At 34.8% G+C, this 12,103-nt stretch overlaps 3 protein-coding genes across 6 annotated transcripts; 1 reads left to right on the top strand and 2 right to left on the bottom strand.

Annotated features, from left to right (window-relative positions):
- Window positions 1-513: 513 nt before the first annotated feature.
- On the bottom strand, window positions 514-2,214 carry LOC105456235 (enkurin). 2 transcript variants are annotated; one of them, XM_011700135.1, is made up of 4 exons: window positions 2,164-2,214; window positions 1,551-1,791; window positions 975-1,136; window positions 514-885 (listed from the first exon to the last, which is right to left on the bottom strand). In XM_011700135.1, exons 2-4 carry the CDS (start codon window positions 1,740-1,742, stop codon window positions 691-693), a joined length of 549 nt encoding a protein of 182 aa, XP_011698437.1. In that variant the 5' UTR covers window positions 1,743-1,791; window positions 2,164-2,214; the 3' UTR covers window positions 514-690. The 2 variants fall into 2 exon arrangements, with proteins under 2 accessions (XP_011698437.1, XP_011698436.1); XM_011700134.1 differs by lacking the exon at window positions 2,164-2,214 and having other exon boundaries at window positions 1,551-1,881.
- A 264-nt stretch (window positions 2,215-2,478) lies between these two features.
- Window positions 2,479-8,212, top strand: LOC105456233 (myeloid leukemia factor). Of its 3 annotated transcripts, XM_011700133.1 has the most exons (7): window positions 2,480-2,724; window positions 3,621-3,786; window positions 3,909-4,191; window positions 4,285-4,432; window positions 5,981-6,076; window positions 6,717-6,776; window positions 7,503-7,592. In XM_011700133.1, the coding sequence occupies exons 1-6, from the start codon at window positions 2,675-2,677 to the stop codon at window positions 6,733-6,735; spliced, it is 762 nt and encodes a 253-aa protein (XP_011698435.1). In that variant the 5' UTR covers window positions 2,480-2,674; the 3' UTR covers window positions 6,736-6,776; window positions 7,503-7,592. The 3 variants fall into 3 exon arrangements, with proteins under 3 accessions (XP_011698433.1, XP_011698435.1, XP_011698434.1); XM_011700131.1 differs by lacking the exon at window positions 6,717-6,776 and having other exon boundaries at window positions 2,479-2,724; window positions 7,503-8,212; XM_011700132.1 differs by lacking the exons at window positions 5,981-6,076; window positions 6,717-6,776 and having other exon boundaries at window positions 7,503-8,212.
- Window positions 8,213-8,320: 108 nt separating this feature from the next.
- LOC105456232 lies at window positions 8,321-11,078 on the bottom strand (the record flags this gene model as incomplete). Its single annotated transcript, XM_011700130.1, has 4 exons — window positions 8,321-9,713; window positions 9,861-10,415; window positions 10,589-10,778; window positions 10,861-11,078. Coding segments are annotated over 4 exons (1,143 nt in total), but the record flags the coding sequence as incomplete, so codon positions are not given.
- Between the last annotated feature and the right edge of the window lie 1,025 nt (window positions 11,079-12,103).

Here is a 12,103-nt window from a genome sequence, read left to right as displayed (position 1 = left end):
GACATTTTTAATATTTTGACGTCAGAATAATGACAAATAAATATATACATATATATATATGTCAGCTTACCTGCAGGATATATGATGTTATTATTTGAGCAATTGCTCCATATATGTTTAGCATCCATTATCCATAAAAGTATATTTTATATAAATATAAGTATAAATATATTGAGGTTCAATAAATCGCTGGGTCACATAGACCGGTGAACTTACCGACGTGTCTGACTGCGGTCAGATACGTGCCTGACAAGTCAGCATGTCGGTGCAAAGTCACCAGTCTATGTGACCCAGCGATTCATTGAACCTCATCAATCTCATCACTGTACTAAATTGAATAATACATTTTATAATTATTGTATCTGCAGGACTAAATTTTTAGTGCTTATATATTATAGATGGAACATCAAAGATATGAATTTTCTTTTACATCAGTATATAAAAATTATATATCGACAAAAAAATTTCCATCGATTGATTCGAAAAAATATTGTCAACAAAAGACGAAAAAGGTTAGGTAAAAAATTTGAGTTATTTATTTGAGTGTATAAGAAAAGCGATTCATTTATTGTGCATAAATATTCTACGGTTTTTATACACAGTAATTATAATTCCAGGCTTGAGCTTGAATGCCAAAATATCGCTATATAAGCATGTATAGAGTTTCGATATAGTTGGTGTTATAATACATCAGTCTTGGGATTTGGGCGTTGCGTCGTCATAAACGTACATGTGCGGATGTTGCTCGATAGTCGCTATGTCTTTCTCGAGCTGCTGCAACTCGCGCTCCAGCCTCGCCTTCTTCTGCGCCTTTGGCAGCGTGTCCGCGAGGAACGGCAATCCTCGAAATCGCTTCATCTCCTCTTCCCACTTTTGCTTCATATCCTGTTTTCGGGATGCAATTATGTACATACATCTCGGTCACTTTCGTCTAAATTAAGCGGGAACATTGCGATACTCGATTAGATACCTACATCTAGCAGCTGCCTTCGCTCCTCTTTGTCGATGTATCGGCATGCCGATATTTTTGATATCTTAACTCCATTAAGCCGTTCTCCGTCTCTATCCATCTCCGTTTCTATCTTCGCATCGTCTTTCGCACCAATCGCAATAAATCTCGGTGCTTTTCCATAATTCTGAAGAATATCAAAATTTTGAAAATGATGTTTAATTAACTTTTAATACTAAATATATGTTTAATTAATTCGTTTAATCATAGCTATACTGCTTGTCATAACTATACTCAATTAGTATGTAGCACGCGGAATATTCAGCAATATTGCAGCAATGTTACAACGTTCCGATAATATTGCAGTAACATTGTAGCAATGTTATTGCAAACTTTTAATTGTGCTGTATGAGAATTCTAATAATTGCTTTACGATTTGTATAAATAAATGCAAAGCCATTTTTTCAAAATAGAAATCAGTCTAAAAAGCGTCGATGAAAGCAAACTAATAATTGTCTAAAATAGCGAAAAATAACACGAAGAGCTAAAATTTAAGCAAATAGCAGGAATAGTTTTCTTCCACACACGTGATGCTCCGTACTTTCTTGTGCACATAAATCGGAACTAATCCGCTTTTCTTTAAATCATACGTGTCACCGTGACGAGTATCAACGGATCGTTGTTTCGGCTCGGCCGGATAGGAACGCTTTGCGCAAAGAATATTTTGTTTAATGAAATTCTTTTCTCGTGGGACAACCAATTTTTCCAAAGGATCTGCCATTTTGCTGATCATTCTCCCTCGGCTCCCTGATCGCGTATATCATGCGCGTATCTATGGGCGACTTCGATCAAACTCCGATTAAAATTTCAATATGTAATTTTTCTTTTAATGTTAAAAAACAATATGTTCCAAAAATTATTAGATTTTAAAAATTAAAAAACAAATTAATATTTTATTTATATTAATAAACAACATTCCGGGGCCGAATGTTCATCAATTTTAATAAAATCATATAATTTTCAACGTGGAAGCGCCCTGCTCCCATTCTCAATTCACTATAATTAATAAAATATGATTATTAGGTTTTTTCAATCTCAAAAAATTTATTACACTTGATAAATTAATCGTCGATTAAATCAAATTAAATTTAGTTGAAATTGCTCACAATCAGTGTCGACTAAATTAATTAAATATATGACGTGGATTATCTTACCTCTTTTCTATTTGCTACATAATCTTGTTTATGGCGGATTTGCATGTGACTGATATTCAAAAGAAAGGTTCGTTTCATTGAGATAACAATTGCCGTGCCTAAGTTCCTAGGGAACTCTTTCTATGATTGGTCGTGCTGTTGTGGATCATCAATCGCCAATCCCGTCCAACGTCATGTAGGAGAAATTTTTCACCAATCAGAAAATTTTATATTAAATTGACCAATTGGCTATTGGATCTCGTTCTTCTCCCGATCCACGTGTGTATTTGCGAACGCTGCCTCGGATATACATACGCAATACCACTTGCATGGAGTACTTCCGTCATTGCATTACGTGGATCAGTTCTGGAAATTTCCACGAGGGTGAAAAGGCGCTCGCTGACTCGCTCAAGCTCGCTCGTGACATTCGGTTGTTCTCGTACTTCTCGTCTGTGACGTGAAAATCCACTTTCTATTGATCGTATAGGTGAATTTTTCGAATCTCCGAGCATCCCAGGGCATTCCAAGCAAAATGTCGTTGTTCGGATTCATGGGCGATGACGATATTTTCAATATCTTTGGGTGAGTTCCATCGTGGTTTCACACGGATGTGTATACATGTCCCGGAGGTCGCAGTCCTATTTGGAGAGCAATGGCTCTTAATGGATCTGTCAGACGCATCGCTGACATTTACAGCTTGTGTTACTTCGAAATTAAGTTTTTCTTATTCGTTAGAGGCATAGTTTAGATTTTTTATATGTAAAATCGAGATAGGTCTTAATAGGCAACACCCGAACTTAACATGTAGAAGCGTAGATATATATATATATATATTTTTTTTTCAATATATATATATATATAAATATAATTTTATATATATATAATATATATATATACATATACATATATATATATATATATATACATAATAAAAAGAAGCTATATGTATATATCTTACTTTTTTATTTTATGTTATACAAAAAAATTGTTGAGCCAATTTCTTGTTGAAAACATAAGATTTAGTCAAACTGATTAGTTTCAAATATTTTGCATTATAAATTAAATTAAACAATTATTTAAAATTAAAATTATATTTATATAATCATGATTATTTATAAAAAAAATGATTTTTTAGTTATGGAATTAACAAATATCGAAAGTATTCAGTAAAAATATATATAGGATTAAATTATTGTAATTAAATTACTAGAAATGTATAATATTAAATTAGTATTTGTATTAATGTACATAGTAATTACTTATCTTTTAGCTGTTTGAAATATAATTATTAATATTAAAACAGGTTTCCTTAGCAATTGATCTATGCCATATTGTTTGTGTTTTTTATGGTTTATTTTATGTTTTGTCCTGAAAACATGTCTTAAAAAAATGTAGATTGTTATACTTACCATATGTAAATTCAAACATTTGAAAATAAGATTTATATGAATTTTGGATTTGTTATTTATGATCGATAGACCTTCTGGTGCTCATATGAGGCAGATGAACAGCATGATGAACTCCATGTTCGCCAATCCATTCGAGATGATGGGACCGAATGCTCTTATGCCTTCTTATCGTAGAGGACTTCATAATGATATGCCGGTTTCCATATTTGAACCTCATTTTGGAAGATTTGGTTTAGTAAGTATAATTGGAGATTGTTGATAGATAATAATAATAATTTTATTAACAATTTTAAATTATTTATTTTTTATTTAATTTTAATATGTATATATAATTTAACAATTATTTTTAATATACAGAACAGCATGCCGAATAATGGTCATTCATTCATGAGCCAATCGGTGATGACAATGTCTAGTGGTCCTGATGGTCGACCACAAGTTTATCAGGAGACTATGTCTACAAGAATGGCACCCGGTGGCATAAAAGAGACTAAACAGACAGTAAGCGATTCTCGTACTGGAACCAGGAAAATGGCTATTGGTCATCATATTGGTGAAAGGGCACATATTCTTGAACGAGAACGAAACTTATATCATGGTGATGAGGAAGAACGACAGGAATTTATTAATCTTGACGAAGGTAATTTTCTTGTGTGGCTTTCAAAATTTAATTATCAGTGTAGAAAGAAGTTCTTTTGTTTCTATATATAATTTGTTTTCATATTTATTACAGAAGAAGCAGAGAGTTTCAATCGCGAATGGGAATCACGTACCCGTCGTACTGCTGGTGCAATTGAGGGTGCACATCCAGCTAGTAATGTCAGGGTTAATCCAGAACCAAGACAGTTAGCTTTACCATCTACCACAGACGTACCAGCAAGGTTAGTGTTTTAGAACAGAAAATAGTTAAAATATACGCTTAAATAAAATCTTGGCCAAGGTAGGAATATAAAAATTCATATTTCATTGTATTGGTAAATTATGAAATTGCATGGTATCGTATATATGTATATATGTATATTTTGATTATACATTTCATAATATAATATTTCTCACTTTCTTCACATTCACACTTTCATCTCATTTAATATTTTATTTTTTACAATGGCATGTGTAGTGTTATATCACAATTTTAACGAATTAACATGTAACGAAAAATTATTTCAATATAAATTAATTATCATTATTATGTATATTTATTAAATTTAATCTGAGTGCAAATATTAATTGAGTATCTTATGAAGTATTTTAACACAATGTTTTATAAGTTAATTAATATCGAATTTTGTGACAATTTTATTTGTTAATAAAATTAACGAATTATTAATGTTAATAATAGTATACAAAGCATTGACAAATTTTATATTTGCATAGCAGATATATGAACTGAAGATAGACCAGAAAATAATAACTGGAAATACAAGATTTCATCATGTGTGGCTCTTTTATATGCGTGTTACATCCTCATTTGATATACATCTTCATTCTTTCTGTATGCAGTTTTGCAAATAAATATATGCATGTCTGCTTATTAATATAGATTATTATAAAAGCATGTATGATTTTATATATCACAACATCTACTTTCACACTTTTCGTCTCTTTTATGTACGCATTCTCTATCACATTTTATGTGGTAAAATTTTTTAAATTTGTATAAATTAAATCTGATAAAGAAGAATGAAATTATGGTAAATTTAGTTCGTGGGGGCCGTGGCACACTTTGTAGTGTGCCTGCTCTCCGTGTAGGAGACCCGAGTTCAAAACCACCTAGAACTCAAGTAAATAAATAAAAATAAATAAAATAAAAAATCGGCCCCCACCGCGCGGTTCTTCCGGCCAACCGACAGTCAGCACAACTCTGACGGCTGGATAGGATTCTGTGGGCCAATCACCCGCAAGTCCGAATTCCTTCTATCTATCTATAATCCTTTAATTTCCTTGTGTGGATCATAGGACGTCTACAAACCTCCTTCATCTTATTCTGTTAGGGGCAAACGTTTTTATTTCTGCCCAGCTTTTTCGTCCGATATTCGAGGCTTATTGTATTCGGTTCTCGAATCGTTGCTCGAATTAATTGCTTTTTCGGACTTGCGGGTGATTGGCCCACAGAATCCTATCCAGCCGTCAGAGTTGTGCTGACTGTCGGTTGGCCGGAAGAACCGCGCGGTGGGGGCCGATTTTTTATTTTATTTATTTATATATAATTTTTATTTATATATAATTCTTTTTTATCATTGCAAGTAAAACATTTATTTGATTATTGCTAGTATGTGAAAATTATGATTTAGATTTATGAAATATTCTTTTCAGATAGCATTATTTCACTCTTGTTACTTCGTTCTTTATATTGTTACTTATTCCTTTTTTTATTTGATTTATCTTTTTTCTTTTATTTATATTGGTTTTATTGTCCTCTGCTTTTGTAGTCGACATTCTAACAGAAGATGGGTACCTTCTTCTAGACGTGCAATAAGGTCTTTAAATCCTTCGAAAATAAATAAAAGTACATCTTCCTCTTCAAGGTAAGTTTAGTTTCCGTCAACTGCATCAACTTCATTCAAGATAAAACTCATATACAAAAATAAAAGAAGTAAATCAAGATTTCTGTTATTTAATAAATGTATATAATGAGTATAGATGAATTCATTTTACTTTGTAAATTTATCACAGCATCGAATTTGTTTCATACATTTCATAAGAAAGAAAAATACATTGCAGTGCTTATATTAGATATTTAGTGATAAATTAAGGAATAGTGCTCTCTAATAATTTGCTACCATCATATTAATAAGTGATATTTTTGCTATCAAGTTTTATGCTAATGTAATGTAAATTATAAAAGGCACTAATAATTTAAGGCAATTTTTTAGAAATATTATTGTCTATATTACCTAAAACTTAAAATAATTTTTAATGAGATATTTGTTGTTATAAGAAAATTTTATTGTGCAAAATTATGATTGCTTAATGTTACTATTTTTTTCGAAATTTATTTATGGCGCGTTTTATTCTTTGTGGACGGTACAGCTATTATTATTATTATTATAAATGCTGTAATTTTAATCGTATTTAAATTACCACATGCTATGTGGAACGTGTACTTCATAATACAGTCTGTTAAGATTGATACAGAATGATTACCGTCTTGTGTGTGTATTGCAGGTACAGCCGCAAATATTAATAAGTTAAAAGCATAGTATACACCAGTGACGCTTATGCAACGTAAGTACGTTGCGCTTCACTATTTTTTCTTTTTATTTAATTCCAATTTGAGTACTTTCTAATTACGAGCATTATGTTTAACATGTTTCGATTAGTAATATTTTTGATATTTCTGATATTTCTATCTAGAAGCGTATATTGGAATGAGAGCAGTCGACGTAATTCTATTAGAATAGAGAGAAATGTTATTATTTTTTTATGCTTAAGGTGCAGAATGTTTCTAATTTAATGATGTCCACAATCGATACTAGTTAATATTAATACATTAAATATAGCTGTATATTAGAGTTATATTAGATTTTTACTTAAGTGTCAGTTATACGATTTGATAATATAATTTATTATTACTAAATATTTTTTATTTTCGATAAATAGCGTTGATAAAAAATAACAAAATTTGTATCTTTATTATATTCGTTTGTATCCATTTTTAATATGTTAATTTATATACTTACACAGCCGTACATCCACATTTTTTTATATTCAAGAAATGCAATTTCTTTTGCAAGAAAGCTACAGCAATTTCGCACTATTGCAGAACAAAAAAAGCATGATTCGCTTCTTGCTTGCTTATTTTTTTTTCTCACATCTAAACGTCGCACAATTTTATCAGCAGTTATTTTCTTATATTGGAATCTTCATGCGCTTTAATTTCTTCGGATTGGACTCGTTTCTTCCCGATTATATTATGTTATATCAAAAACATGTTGATTTTTGTGTTTGCAGCTTTAAGTCCACACAACCCGCAGCGTCTTCAAGAGCCGAAACATCAACGACGTTACCTACGTCTACGTCAGGATCTCGAAAACGCGAACATAAGCCGGATAGACAAGTTAGTAATAAGCGTCACGCTGTTCCCGCTAGTAACAACTAGAATATCTCTAAACTACTATCCATAAACGTACTTTACTCTCTATCCCTATTACTTTACTCTATCCTTATTACGAAACCTCACATAACGAGGCTTACTTTAAACAGATTAGAAAATTATTATTTTTTTCATAACCGTTATTCTAAGAAAAATTGTTCAATTATTTTTCCTAAAAATTGTTGTTTCATGCACTTGCAAGAAGTATTATCTTGATATACCTATGTAAACCAAGTGCTCAGCGAAACTCAACGTTTTTTCTTTTCTTTTGTATACGAATATTTATTTAAATAGATGTGTAGAATCTCAGTTATACGTCGAGAACATAAAGGAAATAAATATAAACTTCTAAAATATAGCTCAGACCTTTGCCATTAATTAAAGGCAACAGCAATTTTTCATATTATTTTTATATATATATTCCGTCTTTTAAAATATATTTATTACTGTATAATCGAAGATGTCACATCCATTAATAGTTGATCAGTTTCAGTTAGTTTCATTATTGTACAATTAAATATATTCAAAGTGTAAAGGGAATATAAATAAATTTCTTGTTTAAAATGTATTTTAGATGTTTTAAATCACAATTTTCTTTCTAAACCCGCGTATCGACGAAAAAATGTTCATAACTTTAAAGCGTAAGAGAGGTAAGGTACTATCAATACCAGATCAATACTTGTCAAATAATTGTATTTAAATGAAGTCAAATTTAGTGTTTACACACAATTGAAAGATATACATATTACGGTATTCTAAAGAAGAAACGGCATACAGCGCGGGCGCGCGCACGCGACAAAACAAAAAAGTATCCCTTGTACCAATATAATTTTAGTGCAGTCTTTCTACATAAATAGTAATCTATTAACTGCGTTAGTATCAATATCTTTCAATGAAAATATTATCACACCGATCTATTATATTACCATAGAACCCAAAAGCTTACATATCCAAGACTAAAATAAAAGAAAGCAAAATAATGTTTAGAAACTCTTTTAGTTATGAAAATAAAACGATTATCAGCTTCGCACTTTGCGTTCTAGATAAAGAAGCGAATTGAAGCAAATATATATAAGATCGTCTTCGAAGGTGTGCCCACCGAGGGTATCCTTTGCCACAAAAACCACTCTCAAAAACTCGTTCGGAATTGGCTTTAAAACTAAGTTCCACATGCCTGTGTACAATTAGCGTGCGCATCACAGACATATGGGACCTACAGTTTTAAAGCAGATTCCGAACGGCAGTTTTTGAGAGCGAAGAGAGTGACTCTGAGTTTACCGTGAACTGTAACGCAGCGAAAGAAAAGAAAAAAATATATAAGATCGTCAAACTTAAAATCATATGTATTTTAAAAGCTATTTGATCGCATCTGTTAATGTTTTCATTGAATTGCATACGCAAAATAATATTAGAATTGTCGAAAACATCTTCAAAGTCTCATCGTAAAAGAGCGACACTTTGTTATAAAAGCTGAATCATGCATTTTTGAATGAATCATCTGTTTCAGGCTCGATGATTAATATTTTGATACGCGGAATAATAAATTGATGATGCCATATTTTTACACAGAAGTATTGATATAATTCTGTGTACAATCATTTAAATTAATTTAAATAACTGTATTTTATTTGGATTAGTCGATTTATCTCATCATCTCGTGTATAAGTCTCAAGATAATTGAAAAGTGAAGAGTTCGCAAGACTGCATGACTCGTGTTGTATGTATGTAGATATACAAGCATCATAACAAAGCTTGACTACAAACAAAGGAAAGAACGAATAAGCTACGAGAATTAATAAAAGAGAAAGAACGTAAGAGGAAAGCGGGCAAAAGAAATAACAAGACGTGATGTGTCGACGCTCCACCGGTTGGAGTGGCTTCTGTTCGTTTCAATTGTCCTCTGCCAAGGTGTTAATTTTCGCGTTAATAGCCAACAGCTGTGCGACGAATGACGAATCATTCATGATAGTGGCTAGAGCAGAGAGAATGTATTCCAGGATGCCCTGCGAAATATTGAGTTGTCGAGCACATTCCGCTATCATCTCCATTTCCTCGGTATCAGGACTTGTCTGAAATGAAAACATTATCTATTGTAAGTTTCACGGATGTCCCCGAAAAGACATTTTTCTGATCTAATCTCAAGATCGATACCAAGAGCTCTCTCTCTCTCTCTCTCTCTCTGTATATATATATATAAAATATATATATATATATACCTTACGCGAACTGTGGAACTTGTTGAACGCCATCTTGACTCGCTTCTTCCCGTTACCAGTCTGGTAGAAAATTGTGAAGGTCTGCATGTTGTTCATGTCTAGTACAACGGGGAAGTATATGCCGGCGGTGACGTGACCCTTAGTATCTCTGGCAAGGAGACTCCTCTGGTTATAAACCAAGTTTCTACGTTCTGTAACGTCAATGGCAGTTAAATATGGCCTTGCCACATAAATGAGAGCGACTTGCGTCCTCTCCAAGGCACCAGGTCGAGTCTTTCTCTCATGCCACTCGACATAATCGGGATCGTTGGCGCACAGACAGTAGTTGTACTCTTTCTTACAGGTCGGCTCATCGGATTGCGTGAACCAGCCCGTGTGAGGGTATAACTTATCGGCCATCACAGTGATAACGCGCGCTACGTGATAACCGGGATCGAGCAGCATGACGCCGCGACGTCCGCCGATCTCGATTTTCAGGCACACAAGTACATGCTCCTTCTCGCCGCTGTCCGCCGCTGGTGGACCGCCAACATAGCCGGCGATATCACCAATCGTCTGCAACAGAACGTTAATTTTTCTCGTAAATATCATCAGCAACTTAAACATACTGCTTCAAATTGGCTGATAAAAAAAAAGATTGTTTTCTCAAGAGAGCTATATCGAATGTTCATGCGAGTATAATCATATACCGTTTCGAAGCAAGGGCATGAAAAATATTTCAAACTTACCTCTTCACAAGATACTATGTAGAGGCCACTTGCTATTCCTGGGAATCGCTTATTCAATCCTGTTAATCGATGTAATAATTCAAATCCAAGACCGACGCAAGTATGGTGTTTGTGTGTTATTAGTGGCTGATATTTCCGGTAGAATCGATCCAGCGCACTTTCTCCACTTGCAGTGTAGTCCTTATAAAACCTGTACGATTGGCATTGCAAAATTTATTACTACAGTCAAAAGTAATAAAACGAGAAGTTGTATCATATATATATATACACACCTGAGGAAATTGCCAATAGTATCGTAGCGATGCTCACGCAATAAGCGTTGCGTTTCAAGTTCAACGCTGCCTGCTAATTCCTCATACTGTTCGACCGTGGAGACGGTCAGGGCTGGTGACTCGTAATGGGCCCAGACCGGCAGGGGTAGCGGAACACCCCTGATCCAGGGCCCGCGTGCCTGCCCCTGTGGCTGGCACCATATCTCTGCCGTCTCGAGTCAACTCGGCCATTCGCTGCCCCAGCGGCCAACCGTTGGCACAAAGCCATGCTCTTCCCTGCAGCTGCTTATTGGCTCTACAGGGCTCTCTCCGTATTTTATACTCTTCTCTCGCTCTGCATTTGAAACATACAAAATATTTCTTATTCCATACGAAGTGGAAAAAAAAAATAAAGGAGCCGCGATTGTTTCCCCAAACGCCGCGATTCTCGAGCGAGTTACTTTTTTCGGCAACAAATTACAATATTAATTACAATACTAGTTTTAATTGAATCTCTATATACGCTTTCCGAGTTCAAAGTGAAATGGAACGATCTTTGTATTGGAAAAAAAAAGAACAGAAAGTAGGAAAAATAACGAGGCGCTTTCGAAGATGACGAAGCTATCTTTCTGAATTGTAGGAGCAATTCGTTTAAGACGCAATACTCCTCGGACACGACGGACTCCAATTGCGACGCAAACGCTATACGACGCAACGCTACGACGTGACGGCGACGACGTTGCTCCTCCCCCGCGGCTGACACACGCGGGAAAACGCCTCGCGCGGACGCCCGCGATTACCGCAAGTCCACTGCTATTTGAGCACACGGATCAGCACGGTGCCGTAGGACAAGATCTGCGACATGAGTCCGGAGAAGCGGATCAGATTTGTCATCGGCTCGGTCTCCAACATGGCGGTGTTGCACGGTCTTGTCAGAGGACGCGCGTGGCGAATCAATACACGACCAAATAGATAAGTACGTAGCGCGTGCCACGTGTCTGCTCGTGGCCGACCTTCGCTGTGACAGGGGATCCGCGGGAGAGATCCGCTCGTGCCGCGCAGATCTCTCGAACGTAGGAGAGAGAGAGAGGTAGAAAGGCGAGCGCCCGTTACGTCCGCGAGATTTTTCCGTCGCGGAAAAACTCTACCCTAGGTATTTCGATTCACGCGAGGAAAACGAGGGGGACGGCCGTCAAGATTTATCGGTCATCGCCGAAGGCTAGCAGCGACGGAAATGCGAGGGGGAACCCGGGGAACATCATCG

This window comes from Wasmannia auropunctata, unplaced genomic scaffold (assembly GCF_000956235.1).
Source record: "Wasmannia auropunctata unplaced genomic scaffold, wasmannia.A_1.0 LD335736.1, whole genome shotgun sequence".
NCBI classification, from domain to species: Eukaryota; Metazoa; Arthropoda; class Insecta; order Hymenoptera; family Formicidae; genus Wasmannia; species Wasmannia auropunctata.
This window is presented reverse-complemented; position numbering and strand designations above follow the sequence as displayed.